This window comes from Pongo pygmaeus, chromosome 14, assembly GCF_028885625.2.
Source record: "Pongo pygmaeus isolate AG05252 chromosome 14, NHGRI_mPonPyg2-v2.0_pri, whole genome shotgun sequence".
NCBI lineage: Eukaryota > Metazoa > Chordata > Mammalia > Primates > Hominidae > Pongo > Pongo pygmaeus.
In genome coordinates, this window is record NC_072387.2 from 68,813,006 (window position 1) to 68,831,551 (window position 18,546).

Sequence of the window (18,546 nt, forward strand, 5' to 3'; positions counted from 1 at the left end):
AATGTACTTCTTGAATTTTAAAAATATAATTTAAAAACTACTGAAAGAAAACCAGTTAAGTTAATCTTCAGTTTTATTTCTAGGTAACCTCCCTCCTAATAAGCCTTAAGCAAAATTCCCTGCATCTTGAAAACAGTCAATTTTCCATTTCTCTATCCCAGAGTTATTATATATTCAAATCAAGCACTACTGAAACTGAATGTTTATTTGATTAGCTATATAATTGAGAAAGAGAACTCAACCTATACCAAAGGAACAGCTTTCTCACCTGGATGAATGTGATCCATTACATTTCAGCTTTAGGGAATTAAGTGTCAGAAATTTCAGGCAAAGCCAAACATATTTTAACACTTCCCTCAGGGGGATAAAAGAAATCATCATATTGCTACAAAAAGGCATGGGAAGGGACAGAATAGAAATCAAGGGAATTTTAATGGCAGTGCTTGCAAGATTTACCAATAGGATTACAGTTTTGATAATAAAAACTGAAGATGTCTCTAAAACAAAGTAACTTTTCTGATGTGAAAGAAAATTTTAAAAGGTGTTGAAGACACATGATGATTGATATACCTTGCAGATAAAAGGCATGTAGAGGTCCTTTAGAAACTTAAGTAAGCCACACACTTAAACAACAGAACTACTTGAATAAAGATTAAAGGAATACACAAGACTATGTCTTCCTGATAGAACTTAAATGATTAAACAATCCCTTGGACAAAGTCTATATTGATCCTCTGTATCAAAATACAATCAATTATAATAGTGTTACAAGAAGTTAGTGCATTGATATTAAAATTAAGATAAAAAAGGGTGGTTGGTGCTCACAATTCCAAATTACAGCATGAGTAAATTCTGTATAAGCCCAAAGTTGAATACAAACTATAATTAAGCCTAGATCATGCTATATATATTTATGGGGGGAAATTCCCCAAAGGTGTTATTAGTTAAAAATACTGTTAGAGAATGTTGTACATCAAAATCAATTAGATCAAAGAATAAGTTATTGACTCACTGTGTACCTTCGGACAAAAACTTGGTTAACTGGCCAAAAACAAAACAAAAAAAGTGGCATTTTAAGATCATCCCTAGACAAAGTATTCACTATTAATACTATCAAATTGAATAAAAATAAAAGTATATGATTTCCCCACATAAATAGAAATTTCTCTTGGTGGAATTGCTTGAGACCAAAAGACAGGATTATTTATATTTTCTTTTTACCCATTCTAGTTGACAGCTGGATTGTTAGATTTTATTACTTCAGGCCTCTGAATTTCTTTAGCATCCTTTTAGATGACAATCAAATCCCCCTGAATATCTCATATATAATCAGATTTTCATCTTTTATCTGAATTTTTTAATTTTTTCACTTCATTAATTTTACATTCTAACATAAAAATACTATTGTGATTTTTAAGTGCATGGTCCCAACCTCCCTTTGTCTCTCCCCTTACAAATTCCCCATACCCTTCGCAAATCTTAAGCTCCTGTTCAGCTAAATTCTGCACAGATAGGCACACATGCCCAGCTTCCCTCACAGCCCACAGTATTATTACTGCCAAAACAATTGCCCTTCACTACATTTTTCATGCAACTCCTCTGCTCTATTCTACATCTATACCTATTCAACCTTTACATATCCTTGCCTCCACACATATACTCACAAAGCATACTCCTTCAACATGTTCTACAGGTCTAAACCAATCTTAAAACTTTGCTTACCTTGCTTTACAATTATGTATGTAAATGTCATTTCCCTTGTCAAATTATAAATTCCAAGAAGGTCAAGGCTAATTCTTATTGAGCCTAATATACAGCCGGGCATGGTGGCTCACGCCTGTAATCCAGCACTTTGAGAGGCCGAGGCGGGCAGATCACTTGAGGTCAAGAGTTCAAGACCAGCCTGGCCAACATGGTGAAACCCCATTTCTACTAAAAATACAAAAATTAGCTGGGAGTGGTGGTGGGCGCCTGAAATCCCAGCTACTCAGGAGGCTGAGGCAGAAGAATAGCTTGAACTCGGGAGGCAGAGGTTGCAGTAAGCCGAGATCGCACCATTGCATTCCAGCCTGGTTGACAGAGTCTCACTCTGTCTCAAAAAAAAAAAACAAAAGTAATAAAACATAAAAATTATTGAGCCTAATACAATGCCCTGGACATGTTGCATAAAATAAAGTATATGAAAAATGAATTAATAAATGACTGATGTGACAAACAAAGGTAAATGGGTAAAAAATGATGTGGAAAAGTGGCATGAAAAATGGCAAAACAATGACATATGGCTGACCTGTGCATATATATGAATAAGTAACTAAATATGTCAAAATATAACCATCACAGTGAACACAAGAGAACCAAAATCATGATTATTACAACATTAAGCTCTGTTTCCATGCCCTGGTCAAAATAGGAATTCTTCACATTAAAATGAGGAATATACTTTTAAAATTAAGAGTTCAAATAGCAAGAAATTCTTATTTTTTAATGAATATATTAAAAACTTATATATGTTCAAAGTAAATTTTTACATTTTAGAAATACCCAAGGCTGGTTTTATATTTAGAAAGTATGATAGGCACAATAATGACATCCATTCCTAAAGATGTACATGACTAATCCCCAAAACCTATGAAAATATTAAGTTACATGGCAAACGGAATTTAGGATATAGATGGAATTAAAGTTGCTATCAGCTGACCTTAGAGTGGTTATCCTGAATTATTTGGATGTACCCAATGTAATCAAAAAGTTCTTATAAGTGGAAGAAAAAAACAATAGAGCTGGAGGGAGATGTGACTATGAGACAAAGGAATCGAGGAATGCAAGATCGCTGGCTTGGAAGATGAAGGAATGGTTCTACAAGCCATAGAGTATGAGCAACCATGAGAAGCTGGAAATACAAACAGATTCTTCCCTAGAGCCTACGAAAAGAAACACAGGCCATTCTGCCAATACTTTGATGTTAGCATAGTACGACCAATACCAGACTTATGTTTTACAGGAATGTAAGATAATAAATTTGTATTATTTTAAGCAAATAAGTTTTTGGTGAATTGTTATAGTACAAATAAAAAACTAATACGTTACAAAATATATGGAGCTGAATGTACTTTGGACACGAATTTTAAAAAGCAAATCATCTCTTTTCTATTATATAACAAAACCACATGTTCATTTAAAACATTCATGTAATCAAGCTAAAAGCTACTCTGTAAATATTTAACTAATTCATTATAAGAAATACAAACAAGTATTAAGTAGAAAAATTTTATTTAAAGAAGTTGGAATCTATTCCTAGCAAGAAGGCACACACATAATCTACATGAACGAAGATGAAAATCCAGTAAAAAGAAACTGAAAGAGAAAAAAATGCTTAAATAAGAGTAGCTGAATCAGGTAGTTTATGAGTCTTAGCAACTCACAGCACCAATCACTAGTGAAATTATATGAACACTACGTTTAGAAGACAAGATAGGAAAGGCAAAACTTAGAACAACTTCCAAAGATATCATTTATTGATTAGTTAAAATGTTCAGAATTATTTTAATTGCTTGTTGGCACTAATAAATATTTGGTTTCTTTTTATTGCTAAGTAATCATTTTCCTAAATATATCCGCTATCAGAACAAAAGATGGTAAGCTGAAGATAATCTCTCACTATATAATTTGTGTTTTGATTCTCCAACTTTAAATTTTATCAAGATATACATTATTGATTTCTTATGTGGAACTCAGCAATAACTTCGACATGATGCTAGTATTCATTTGAAAATACCATGAATAAAAACCATTAACAAAAATCTTCTAGCTTTCTGAATAAATTCAGAATACTATGTAAACAATCTCTAATACTCATAGGAGCCCAAATGACTCAAAGAAGAATTGTTAGTAAAGGTAACTGTAAATGAAAACTCCCTCAATCTTCTAAACCATATAATAATATCTTCATAAGCCAAAGGAAAACACATTCTAAAAGGGCTATAGAAACAAATTTTAAGTAACACATTAATAATCTAAAGTATAACAAAAACAAAAATGTAAAATTAAACAATTTGCTTTTCAGAAACAATAACTTAAAATACTTAAAATGTAATCATTTGATAGCATTCTATCTCATGTGCAGTTAAGAGAAGATGCAGCTTTCTCTCCTGGCAATGCAGAAGTTATGCTAAAACTAATTATGCAGCAATGATTTTCCAGTTGAATGATTTGGGTGAAGAATTTTGCTTCACTTACAGATTTCTATTTAATGAGAAGCTTGCAATGAAATATTGAAATTTAAGCTGTGCCTGTTTGTTTACCTGAATCATAGACTCTGCCAACCGTGTTTCATCTACTTCCAATATCATCATTCTGATTTCCTCATATGGCACCCGAAAAGAGCTCAGGAAGATTGCTAAGAGGGAGAAAGAGAGAAAGGTTTATAATGAATAAGGTTAAAAAAAGTATTTCAGATGTAGTTCTATTTATAAAATCAAAAATAAATTCATAAAACAAGACAATTCAAACATTTAATATTATGTTTGGGGGAAAGATACTATGGGGGAAACTTTCATTACCACATTTTATACTCTTCTCTAGTTTTAGAACTAGTGTTTAAACAACAGTCCTCTGTTATTGCACTGGATCCAAGGTTGATTTTTAAATGCTCAGTTATTTATCTACCATAGGAATGATGTCAATTTTCATGTGATAACAAAAAATGAAATAAGGTACACTATAAAAAATCACATTGTAATGAAAATAATGAGAAAACCACAGTATGTGCATGTAATATTTGTCTAAACATATGTGTTATTTGCTTGTATCTCTTCTAGCCTTAGGAAAGAGTTCAGCAAAAAGTATTTTAAGAAAACTGCTAAGCAGTACATTAACACTTTTACAAGTAATAGTAGCACTTCAGTATTCAGAAACATTGTAAACAGTATGCTAGAGAAACCTTCACATGTAACCAAAGCTTAAAATATCCAGTTTTAGAAAACAAATTCTCACTGAAAATTATCCAAATGTACTAGATAGTATAATATGTTATTACTGAGAATTCTAAACATTATTTACATCTTTCTTGATGCCTCTTATATCAACTATTATAATGATTTTCTCAAAAGTTATTGAAGTAGAAGGATATTTTCACAGCAACAGATACAATGCTTATGCTAGTTCACCCCTTATTGTACTATTATGTTTTTACATTCAAGATGTCACTTCTTAACCATACTCAGCACCTGCAAATCAATAGCCTATTATTTTTCTTTTTATTTAATGAATTTCTATGTCATCTGGTATGTGTATCTCTAGATAAAGAAACTATGTTCAGCACCTCATATCTGTGGGTTCCACATTCACAAATCTGACCAACTGTGGATCAAATTCAATCCACAGTAGGTTGAATCTAAAGATACAGAAACCATGGATATAAAAGCAGAATATAAGGAACTTGAGCATCTGTGGATTTTGGTATTCATCAGGGGTCCTGGAACCAATCCCTCTGATATCAAAGGATGACTATTTTTTATAAAACTCAGGAAACAGGATCTGCTTCTTTTCTGTATTGAGGTTGTATTCCTGATTTGTGAGAATATCATGTATCACCTACAGATTAACAAGGGCACCATCTGTGTTCATATCACCAACATACACAATTCTGAACCCAAGAAGTCTTAAATATGAACTCATCACAATAAAACTCACAGATGTCTATAATCTTTAATATCCCAAGAACAAGATGAAATATATAAATGGTATAAGAGTAAATAGAGATTTGGCCAGGCGCAGTGGCTCACGCCTGTAATCCCAGCACTCTGGGAGGCAGAGGCAGGCGGATCATGAGGTCAGCAGATCGAGACCATCTTAGCTAACACGGGGAAACTCCGTCTCTACTAAAAATACAAAAAATTAGCCAGGTATGGTGGCATGTGCCTGTAGTCCCAGCTACTCAGGAGGCTGAGGCAGGAGCATCGCCTGAAACTAAGAGGCAGAGGTCGCAGTGAGCCAAGATTGCACCACTGCACTTCAGCCTGGGCGACAGAGTAAGACTCTGTCTCAAAAAAAAAAAAAAAAAAAAAGTAGAGATTTATAAAATTACAAAAGATAACTCCGTAGTAGACAATAGAACATGCAAAAAATATAATCACTCAAGATGGTGAAGTAGGGCTCTCTAGTAATTCTCCACCCTCACAGAAACATGAATTTGAACTAGCCACATGTGAAAGAAAATACCTTCAAAAGAGAGAAAACAAGTGAAAAATCACAGTACCTGCTATAGACTAATACTAAAAAAGATACATTGATTATGTAAAGAATGTTTTACACCACCCGTATCAATCCATCCCCCAACGTCAGGCAGCACAGGAAAAAAAAAAAAAGAGAGAGAGAGAGAGAGATACTGTCCACTTGGAAAAAAAGAGAGAAGTGAACATAGAAATGTCCCTTTGTCCCTAACAACAAATCTACCAGTATAAAATGCTCATGGACTCTGATTCCTGACAGGTATCTGCAATCTAAGCATCTAGACTGACAATGGTACCAGACAGGAATCTAACGGTCCTTTGAGAAAGACTCGAGTTCTGGCCTATATCACTGACAGATGACTGCAGCAACCTTTGTTTACAGAAAATACTCAGTGGCAAACAGGCAACAGAAGCTGTGGGCTTCAGGAACCACCCAGGACTGCAACAACATTAAGAACCATGAAAGTAAGCCTGATGCTGGGCCAGCTGTGGGAGCCAAAAATTTCCAGCCTGGGCTGCACCACCCAAAGCATTTCTAGGCTTAGGGCACTCCCTAGCACTGCACCAACAACAGCAATCCATACCAGATGGTCTACTCAAAAACCCTAGACAGACTTACTGTTGAAAGATGACCTAAAATAAAGTCACACTGAGAAGAATGGTATAAATATCTACTTTCTCAACGTGCAGACAGCAACACTTGACCACAATGCAAAAAGACAATCAGGGAAACATGACATCACCAAAGGGACAAAATCAGCTGCCAGTGATGTACACTAGAGATGGACATGTATGAACTATCTGGCAAGGAATTCAAAGCTGTGCTTTAAGAAAGTTCAGTGAACTTCAAGAAAATACAAAAAAAAAAAAAATCAGTATTTTTTAACAAAGAAAATAGTTTTTAAAAATTAAACAGAAATACTAAAATATACAAGGTACAGAATGAGTAATTCAGTAGACAGCATCAACTGTAGAAGTGATCAAGTAGAAGAAAAAATCTGTAAACTTAAAGACAATTTATTTAAAAATATATAGTAAGAGAATAAGAAAAATGAATGAAAAGGAATGAAGAAAACGTGAAATTTATGGGACAGCATTAAAGAGCAAAAACGTGTCATTGAGGTTTGAGAGAGTAGATAACATTGTAGAAAACTTATTTTAAAAAGTAATAGCAGAAAACTTCCCAAACCTGCAAAAAGATATAAATATCCAGATACGGGAAGGTAAAAGGTGTCTAACATGATTGAATCCAATACTATACCATGACATTATAATCAAACTGTCAAAGATCAAAGACAAAGAGGGGATCCAGAAAGCAACAAGAGAAAATAATAAAATAGCATACAAGAGAGTTCCAGTATACCTAACAGCAGACTTCTCAACAGAAACCTTACATGCCAGGAGAAAATATGATGACATATTCAAAGTGCTGAAGAAAAACAACTTCTAAGAATACGGTACCATCAAAATTTATTTTTCAGAAATCAAGGAGAGATAGTTTCCCAGACAAACAGAAGCTAAGGAAGTTCACAATCAACAGCCCTGTCTTATAAAAATTGCTAAATGAAGTTCTGCCAGTTGAAAGAAAAGGATGATAATGAGAAACATAAAAATATCTGAAAGTATAACTCACCAGTAAAAAGTAAGTACATAGTCAAATTCTGAATATTCTAATAATGTAATGGTGGTATGTAAATCACCTGTATCTTTAAAGGGAGAATAGAGGACAAAACTATTAAAATTAACAGTAACTACAATAAATTGTTAAGGAATATTCGATATGGAAAGATGTGAGTTGTGACATCAAAAATTCAAAATTGAAGGAAAGAGTAAAATTAACATGTAGTTTTATTTTTTATAAGTGATCAAGTTTATCAGTTTCAAATAAACTGTTTTAACTATAAAAAATCTTTTAGCTAGCCTCATAACCACAAAGCAAAAATCTGTACTAAATGTACTACAAATCAAAAGCAAAAAAATCAAAACATACTATTAGAGAATAATCACTTATCCAGAAAGGAAAACTGTAATAGAGGAAGAAAGTAAAAAGGATCTACAAAACAACTAGAAAACAATCAACAAAATGGTAGTTATAAGTCCTTCACTATCAATAATTATCTAGAATCTAAATGGACTGAATTCTCAAATTAAAAGACAGAGTGGCTGAATGAAAACAAAACAAAACTACAACTATATGCTGACTACTGAAGACTAACTTCACCCGTAAAGACACATAAACCAAGTGTAAAGATAGAAAAAGATATTCCATGCACATGAAAACCGAAAGAGAACAGGAGTAGCTATATTTACATCAGATAAAATATACTTTAAACCAAAAACTGTAAAAGGAGACAAAGAAGGATATTACATAATAAAGTGATCAATTCAGCAAAAGGATGTAACACTCATAAACATATATATGTGTATATGTATGTGTGTGTGTGTGTGTATATATATATAATTTGTATCCAACACCAAAGCATCTAAATATAAAAAGCAAATAGATCTACACGGAGACATACATTGCAATACAATAATATTAGGAGACTTCAATGCCTCATTTTCAGCAATAAAACAGTCATCTAGACAGAAAATCAACAAACGTGAAATAGAAAATGAACTCTAGGCCAAAAGGACCTAACAGATATTTACGGAACATTTCATATAACAAAATCAGAATAAACATCCTTCTCTCAACTGCACACGGAACATTCTGCAGGACAGATCATATGTTATGCCACAAAACAAGTCTTAACAAATTTAAGGAGACTAGAATCATATCAAGTATATTTTCTGACCACAATGGAATAAAACTAGAAATAGTAACAGAAGAAAATTCAAAAACTTTTCAAATACATGAAAACTAAACAACATGCTTCTAAATAACCAATGGGTCAATGAAGAAATTAAAAGTCTTCAATTTAAAAATGTATTTAGAAAATTGAAAAGGGAAACACAACATACCAAAATATATGGGATATAGCAAAAGCAGATCTAAGTAAGAAGTTTACAGAAATAAATGTCTACACTAAAAAAAAAAAAAATCTCAAACAACCTAACATTGCACCTGGAGGAATTAGAAAAAAAAAGACAAACTCAACCCAAAATTAGTAGAAGCAAGAAAATATTAAAGATCCAAGCAGAAATAAATGAAATGGAGACTAGAAAATACCAAAAAAAAAAAAAAAAAAAAAAAAAAGAAAAAGAAAAAGAAAGAAAAAACAACCAAAAAGTTGATTTTTGGAAAAAATAAACAAAATAATCAAATGTTTATTTAGACTAAGAAAACTCAAATATAGTCATAAATGAAAAGATATTACAACTGACACCACAAAAATAAAAAGAATTATATGAGACTATTTTGAATAATTTCTTATACATCAATAAATTGGATAACCTAGAAAAAAAAATGGATAAAATCCTAGAAACTTATAACTTACCAAGATTGAATTATAAAACAATAGACTACCTGAATGAACCAATAACCAGTAAGGAAACTGAAATTAGTAATAAGTAGTTTCCCACCAAAGAGAAGCTGAGGATCTAATATATTTGCTGCTTAATTCTATCAAACATGTAAGTAAAAATTATTACCAATTCTTATCAAACTATTCAAAAAAAATCAAAGAGTAGAGAATACTGCCAAACTCACTCCACAAGGCTGGCATTCCCCTGACACCAAAACCTGCAAGAATACAACAAAAGAAAGCTACTTGTCAATAACCCTGAAGCAAAAATTCTCAACAAACTGAATTCAATACATGAAAAAGATCATTCACCATGATCAAATGGGATTCATTCCAGAGATGCAAGGATGGTTCAAAATATGCAAATCAGTAAATGTGACACATCCTATTAACAGTATGGAAGAAAAACCATATAATCATTTCAATAGATAGAACAATAATTTGACAGAATTCATCATTCTTTTATGATAAAGAATTTTAACAAATTAGGTATAGAAGAATGTGTCACAACACAATAAATATATGTGTTATATATGACAAACATACAGCTATCATCATAACAAATAGAGAAAAGTTGAAAGCTTTTCCTATAAAATCTGGAAGAAGATGAGGATCTCCACTTTCACCACTTCTATTTAACATATTACTTGAAGTCCTAGCCAGGGCAATTAGGCAAGAGAAAAAAAATAGGCAGAAATAAGTTAAGCTGTACTTGCTTTCAGAAAACAACCTTAAATATAAAAAATCATAAACAAATGAATCTTATAAAACTCCTAAGCCTTCTCTTGATCCTAGAGTGCCTGGAAACCTTTATGAACTCAAAAATATAGGAAACCAAAACCACTTTTAAATAGACAAGTAGACAAATGAATGACTTTTAGATTCTTTCTCCAAAATTATAACCTAGTACACACCCATAATATTTCTCTTCAATGAACTTTAGAAATGAACCTCTCCATTTTAGTATCAGTATTCTACTACTGACCACTGTTTTATTTCTATTCATCTCATTCCAAAACAGTTCTAAGACTCTTCTCAGAATTCAGACTCTCAAAACTCTAAATTTCATTACAAAAACCAGCTGTGAATCAAACTATAATTACAATAAAGATTATAGGCTGCTAAAGCTTCTTAAAGCTTAAATCATAATGCCTGCTACCATCGGAGAGGACAAGAATAATCTTAAAATGGATTACATCATAATATGACATGGTATAAATTCTGTATCTTTTCATCTTATACTTTAAAACATGTTTCTCAATTGAATGAATAGGATATATATACTCTAGCTAAACAAGGCAAACAGGATCTTTCTCCATAAAAATGTTATTCTGTTTTCTGTAAAAAGGAACAGATATACATTAAACTATATAAAAATTAAAATATTTTCAAAATGAGCAGTCTTATTGAAATCACTTAACTGCTACACCCACCAGATTCCCTATCTATACTGTCAATGCTAATACCCACCTGGTGGGGTTGTAGTGAAGATTAAAGGGCCAAATACAGAACTAGTAAACAAAGGTAATCAGTATTTATTAGCTGTTTTAATTAAATTTGAAATCCCATGTAGAACATGTTCTGTAATACATAAATAAATAACCGTCTTCAAAAAGTTATTTAACTTTGAGATGGACATTTAGGCTAACTTATCACAGCTGACCCATTCAGAAAGAATTCTATTAAACATTATATTTCTTCAGGAACTATTACGAGACTATTTAGAATCAACACTAGTAATTTGTAATGCAGGTCACGAACATTTTTCAAAATAAAATCATCTCTTAGATCACAGATACAGAACTTTTTGACATTATCTGACATAGTTCAAAACACAGTGCTTTGAACTGAGACAAAGTTCTTTTGGGAGGGAAATTCTCTAAAATATGTATATCATGCAAAAAACAAAAAACACAAACAAAATCTCTGTGGTCTAAGCAAACACACACAAATTATTTCTCAAGAAGACCTTATGTTTATCACACCAGTTTCTGTTAATTATTAATTATGATCCCTATATCAGGATGATGGACACCCTCTGAATGCCATTCTGGGCGTCAGGGGGAGCTTCTTCAATCACCAATGAAATGCTTCCACCCAAAAAGTGACATTATCTCTACTCCCATCTTCACTGGTCCAAGCATGTCACTTGGTGACTCCTAACTTGACAAGGGCAGAGATGTGCAATCAGCAGTGCCCAGAAATAGAGAATTGAATACTAGACAATACACCAATGCTGCCATACTATCCATAGGGATCTTGGCAGGCCTGCATTGTAGAAAAGAGATGGGTTTAGATCAAAGTGATTATGAAGGAGAGGAGGTTCTGAAATTTTCATAAAAGGAATGCCAACTCTACCATTTGAATATACTGCCTCTAACATAACTCTCTTTAATCAGTAGCATGGATCTTTATCCTCTCGCTGAAGAACTGTTTTATTCCAATATTTGCTAAAAGCTCAGTTGAGGCATGTAATAATTGAGGGAGACTAAAAACCATGTTAATTCTTCATCACTCTAGATTCTCCCCATTATTCATATCCCTCTTGCGCCATCAGAAAGTGATATATACAGACCATAGTATATCATCTCTAAGCATTACTACCCTCGATGCATTTAGAGTACTTAGAAATGAGTTAAGAGCAAAACTATTTGCCTTCTTCTCTCACAGTAATTTGATCAAGAAGATAATTCAATACTGAGTATTTAGCTACTGTAACAGTAATTAAATCTAAAATATTTCTACTCAGAACTTTTGAGGAAAGGCTTTGAACTTCTCAGATGGGATAACTGAATTCACTTTACTTACCATCCTTATTTCCGTTAATATTATAACTTCCTTTATGCATGATCAAGTATCACAAATATTAGAGATTCAGAGTTACAAAAGAAGCAATATACTACCAATTTTTTTTCAAAATATGATGCCATTACCTAAATTCCTTAAGTCTTTATTTTTATACTTTAAAAAAGGGACTTTAAAGAGTAGTTTTTTTTTTCAGTTATGAAAGATAGAATTTCATTTTAAAACCTCTTCTTATTTGTATTTTCTAATATGCACTTATCTTTTGAAGCATTTAATCCCATAGTTTACCTAAAGGAGAGTTATCTGTGAATTTATCATGCATATAATAACAAAATGAAAATAGCAAACAATGAATAACCAGTCTTAAAGAAAATGAAATCATTTAAAGAAATATTTCCACTCTCTTTCAATGGTACTGGAATATGATACTTACAGAGGTTCTGGGCAATTTTAGAATCTAAAAACTTAAGTTCTTTAATTTTTTTCTTAATTGATTTCTTCTCTTCAATATCTTCCTCTTCTCTTCTCTCTGTAAAACCAAGAGTAGATCCATGTTAGGGGCAGTAATTCATTCAAATACAAAAGTGTAAACAGTGAAATTTTTATCATTAAATAAGCTAAAAAGGATGTAACTCTTCTAAATAAAAGTTATAAAAACAAATAAAACAATAGATATCCCAAGACCTGAACTCTTGAAGATAGAAACTGGGAGCTTTTATGCCAGAGAAACTATGGAAAGTAAATATTTGAAGGTCTAACAGGAAAAACAAAAATAAAACTTACATATACTATGGAAACCAATACCAATGGGTATAAGAATAACTACAGTTTTAGCTCATTTGAATAGCATACAGGATACAGTTATAAAAATTAATACACCTGCACTCAAGTTGCAAGTATATTAATTGGATTATGAAGCTAGCTCTAAGAATGCTAACTAAAAACACAGTCATTTTTATGTCTAATATACAATACCATTCTTATTTAAAAACATAGCTTATGAAAAATTAACAGAATAAATTTTATTGATTCTGAATGTTGAATCATCTATGCATCCTTGAAATAAATCCCATTTGATCATACTGTATTATCTTCTTGATGCACTATTGGATTTGTTTTGCTACTATTTTATTGAGGATTTCTGCATCTAAATTCATCAGGAATATTGGTCTAAGTTTTCTTTTTATGTTGAGTCCTTGTCTTGGTATCAGTGTAAAGCTGGCCTTGTAGCATGAGTTAGGAAGAATTCTCTCCTCTTCATATTTTTGGAATAGTTTGAAAGGAATTGGTGTTAGTTCTTCCTTAAAACCTTGGTAGAATTCAACAGTGAAGCCATCCAGTCTTGTTGGAAGACTGATCAACTTCCTTACTCATTATTGGTCTGCTCAGGTTTCCTATTCTTTCTGATTCAATCTTGGTAGCTACGTGTCCAGAAATTTCTTCATTTCTTCTAGGTTTTCCAATGTGTTGGCAAACATTTGTTCATAATTAGCCTCTAACAATCCTTTTTATTTCTGTGGTATCAGTTGTAATATCTCCTTTTTTGATTCTGATTTTATTCATTTGGGTTTTCTCTTTTTCTTCTAATGGTTTATCAATTTAATTAAAAAAAAAAAACTTTTCATTTCTTTAATCTCATATTGTTTGTTTTTTGTTTGTTTGGAGACAGGGTCTCGCTCTGTCACCCAGGCTGGAGTGCAGCAGCATAATCACAGCTCACTGCAACCTTGACTTCTCAGGCTCAATTGATCCTCCCACCTCAGCCTCCCATGTAGCTGGGACTACAGATGTGTGCCACCACATTCAGCTAATTTCTCTTTATTTTTCATAGAGACAGAGCCCCACTATGTTGCCCAGGCTCGTCTTGAACTCCTGCCCTCAAGTGATCCTCCCACCTCAGCCTCCCAAAGTGCTGAGATTACAGGTGTGAGCCACCTCACCCAGCAATGTGTCTTCTTTTCTTGTCTCTGTTTCATTTAGCTCTGCTCTGAACTTTATTATTTCTTTCCTTCTACTAACTTTGGGTTTGGTTTGTTCTTTTCCTAATTCCTTGAAATACATCACTAAGTTCTTGATTTGAAATCTATTTTTTTAGGTAGGCATTTTTTGCTACAAACTTCCCTCCTAGTACTGTTTGTGCTATATTCTAAAGGTTTTGGTATATTTTGTTTCTACTTTAACTCATTTCAGAAATATTTTTTATTTTCTTAATTTCTTCATGACATACCGGACATTGAGACTAATTGTCTAATTGGACATTAGAGAAGCAAGTTGTATAATTTCCATATTATTTGTAAAGTTCCCAAAGTTCCTGTTGTTGATTTCTAGTGTTACTCCATTGTGAGCTACAAAGAGGATTGATTTTTTAAAAGTTGTTGAGACTTGTTTTCTGGCCTAACATATGGTCTATTCTGGAGAGTGTTCCATGAGCTGAAGAGAAGATGTGTGTTGTGCACCTACTGGATGCTATGTTCTGTAAATGTCTATTAGATCCATTTGGTCTACAGTGTAGTTTCAGATTGATAGTTCTTTGACAATTTTCTCCCTAGATGATCTGACAAATGCTGAAAGTTAAATTCTCCAACTACAACTATATTGGAGTGTCTCTCTCCTTGTAGATATAATAATATCTGCTTTAAAAATCTGGGTGTTCTGGCGCTGGGCATTCACACATTTAAAACTGTTATATTCTCATGCTGAATTGGTCCCTTTATCATTATATAATGATCTTGTCTCCTTTTATCTTTTTTTGACAAAGTCTATTTTGACTGATACAAGTATAGCTTATCCCTGCACACTTTCACTTTTCATTTACATACAATACATTTTTTCAATCCCTTCGCTTTCAGTCACTGTGTATCTTTACAGGTGAAGTGAGTTATTGTAGGCAGCATATATTTGCATCCCATTTTTTTAATCCACTCAGCCAGTATATAACTTTCAATTAGAGAATTTACACTACTTATAATCAAGGTCATTAATGGTTTAGCACTTACTTCTGTCATTTTGTTGATCATTTTCTGATTGTTTTGTATATCCTTTGTTTCTCTCTTCCTGTTTATCTTTGTAGTTTGGTGGTTTTCTGTAATAACAATATTTGCATCCTTTCTCATTTGTGTGTCTGCTCTATAGGGAGTTTTTTTACTTTTATGTGTTTTAACAGTGGTAGATACAGCCTTCTTTGGCTTCCAGATATGACTCCCTTAAGCAGGGAGTCTAGCAGTGATTAATTCCCTTAGTGTTTGCTTGTATGGGAAAGACTATTTCTCTCTCATCTCTGAAGAACAGCTATACTGAGTAAAGTATTCTTACCTGATAGTTATTTTCTTAAAGCATTTTGTATGTATCATTCAATTCTCTCCTAGCCTGTAAGTTTTCTGCTAAAAAAACTGATGTTAGTCTGATGGGGATTCTCTTATATGTGACTTGACACTTTTCTCTTGGTATTTTTATAAATCACTCTTTGCCTTTGCCTTTTGAAAATTTGAATATAATACGTCTCACAGAAGACTTTTTGAGTTGAATCTATTTGGGAATCTTTGAGCTTCGTGTATCTGGATGTCTATTTCTTTCCCAAGACTTAGAGAGTTTTCAGCTATTATTTCATTAAATAGGTTGTCTATGCCTTTTCCCATCTCTTCTCCTTCCAGTAATTCCAAAACACAAACATATATTTGCTGAATTTTGTCCCACATGTCACACAGACTTTTTAAATCTTTTTCTCTATTTTTCTTTTTTTGGTTTGTCTGGGTTATTTCAAAAAACCTATCTTCCAACTCAGAAATTATTTCTTTTCCTTGTCTAGTCTACTGATGAAGGTCTTGATTGTATTTTTTATTTCCTTTATTGAATTCTTCGATTCAAGAATTTCTATTTGGCTCTTTTTTTATATCTATCTCTTTGTTGAATTTCTCATTCTAATCAATTGTTTTCCTGATTTCTTTATATTGTCTACTTGTGTTCTCTGTGCTTCACTGAGTTTCCTTAAATCATTATTTTGAATTCCCTTTCAGGTCTTTTATAAATTTATTTTTATTTGGGGTGTTATGGGAGAATTACTATGTTCCTTTGAGGTATCATGTTTACTTTCTTTTCCAGGTTTTTTTTGTGTCCCTATAGGGATATCTGTGCACCTCCTGTAATAATCACTTCTAATTTTATAGAGTAGCTTTAATAAGCTAAGACTTTTTCCTGCAGATGTATTTACAGCATCGATTAAGTAGAGTGTTTGGGGTTTTGGGTGGGAGCAGCCACATAGTCTCTGTGTGATTTCTTCAGCTACAATCATCAGCAATATCTGAGATTTCCTCAGTGGCTTAGGCTGCAGTTGTTTGTGGAGGCTTTGGTATGACTTTCATAGTGATGAAGATGAAGAGCCAGACCCAAGATGGGTCTGTCCTTGAGCCCAAGTGGCATGTATATGGATACCAGCAGGCCCCGGTCACATCAGTCCTTCATCTCCTGGGCAGCAAACATAGGTTCTGGGAAGACTAGTCCTTGGGCCCCTGGGGGTTGTACTTGGCGACTGGCAGTAAGAGTCAGGTGGCACATGTGATCGTTTGGCAGTCCCACACTGGAGGTGGCGAGGTCGCTATTGGACAAATTTGGGAACTTGATAAGAAAGAAGAGTGTAGCAATGTGTTTTGGTAGATATGTAAATCACTAAAGGTAAAGTTCAAAATCTGAAATGCTCCAAAATCTGAAACTTTGAGCATCAAGATGACACTCAAAGGTTATGTTAAAAGGAAATGTTCATTGGAGCATTTCAGATTAGAGAGATTTGGATTAGAGGTGCTCAACCAATGCAAACATTCCAAAATCTAAAATACAAAACACTTCTGGTCCGAAGCATTTCAGATAAGTGATATTCAACCTGTATATTACAATTATATATTTTGGTACATAGCATGAGGTAAGAATCAAATTTTCCATTTTTCAAAACATTTGATATTTGTGTCATTTTATATAATTAACCATCTTTCTCAACTGATTTTAAGTTACACTTCGATCATATACTTAGTGTCTAGATACGTTATTTCTATTTTTCTGGGCTACTAGTTCTGCTACATTATTCTCTGTGCTACTGTTAACACTGCTATCACCCTGTCTTAAGTACTATAGATTTATGATACATTTTATTCACTGGCTGTTCAAATTATTTTTCTCCATATCTAAATTTTTTTTTTTTTTTTTTTTTTTTTTTTTTTTTTTTTGAGATGGAGTCTTGCTCTATCACCCAGGCCAGAGTGCAGTGGTGCGATCTCAGCTCACTGCAACCTCTGCCTCCCAGGTTCAAGCAATTCTCTTGCCTCAGCCTCCTGAGTAGCTGGGATTTACAGGCGCATGCCATTATGCCCAGCTAACTTTTTTTTTTTTTTTTTTTTAGTAGAGACAGGGTTTCACCATGTTGGCCAGGTTAGTCTCGAACTCCTGACCTCAAGTGATCCACCGGCCTCACCTTCCCAAAGTGTTAGGATTACAGGTGTGAGCCACCATGCCCAGCCCTCATTTATTTCTCCACATGAACTTTAGAGCAATCCAAAAGGTCTAAAACTAAAATCCATTTGAACTGTATTTGAATTGCAAGGTAATTGTAAATAGATTCTAAGAGATTTGATATCTTGACAATTTCTGAACTTCCTTATCATAAACATGGCATGTGTTTATAATTATTCAACTTAGCACAGTGTTCTTCATACATGACCTGTATATTTTATGTTAAGTGTTAGGTATCCAAAGGACATTTAATTTATACTCCTAGGTATTGTGTAGAAACTTTGCCTAATTTTGTATACATGTTTTATAATCAGGATTTTACTTATTTTATCTTTCATTCAGATAAAAAAAATTATTAAGGGACTAAAAAGAGACTGTGTTAGGCAACAAGGATACAATGCTAGACAAGATAGAGAAATTCCTTGCCTCAAAGAATTTAAGGTCTAATAGAAGTGACTATAAAATAAATGACAATTATAATACATGGATGTATTAGTGATGTTATAGTGAAAACTACACAAGAATAAAGAAGAGCACCCTAACCATGC

General features: G+C 33.0%; 1 protein-coding gene across 2 annotated transcripts in view; it reads right to left on the minus strand.

Annotated features, from left to right (window-relative positions):
• The window catches only part of DIAPH3 (diaphanous related formin 3), a 484,172-nt gene that overhangs the window by 238,161 nt on the left and 227,465 nt on the right, over positions 1–18,546 (minus strand). For both annotated transcript variants that reach the window (XM_054446718.2, XM_054446717.2), the window contains 2 exons: positions 12,936–13,031; positions 4,302–4,396 (listed from right to left, as the gene is read on the minus strand). In XM_054446718.2, coding sequence (XP_054302693.1) covers positions 4,302–4,396; positions 12,936–13,031 — 191 coding nt within the window. The remainder of the gene's footprint in view (positions 1–4,301; positions 4,397–12,935; positions 13,032–18,546) is intronic.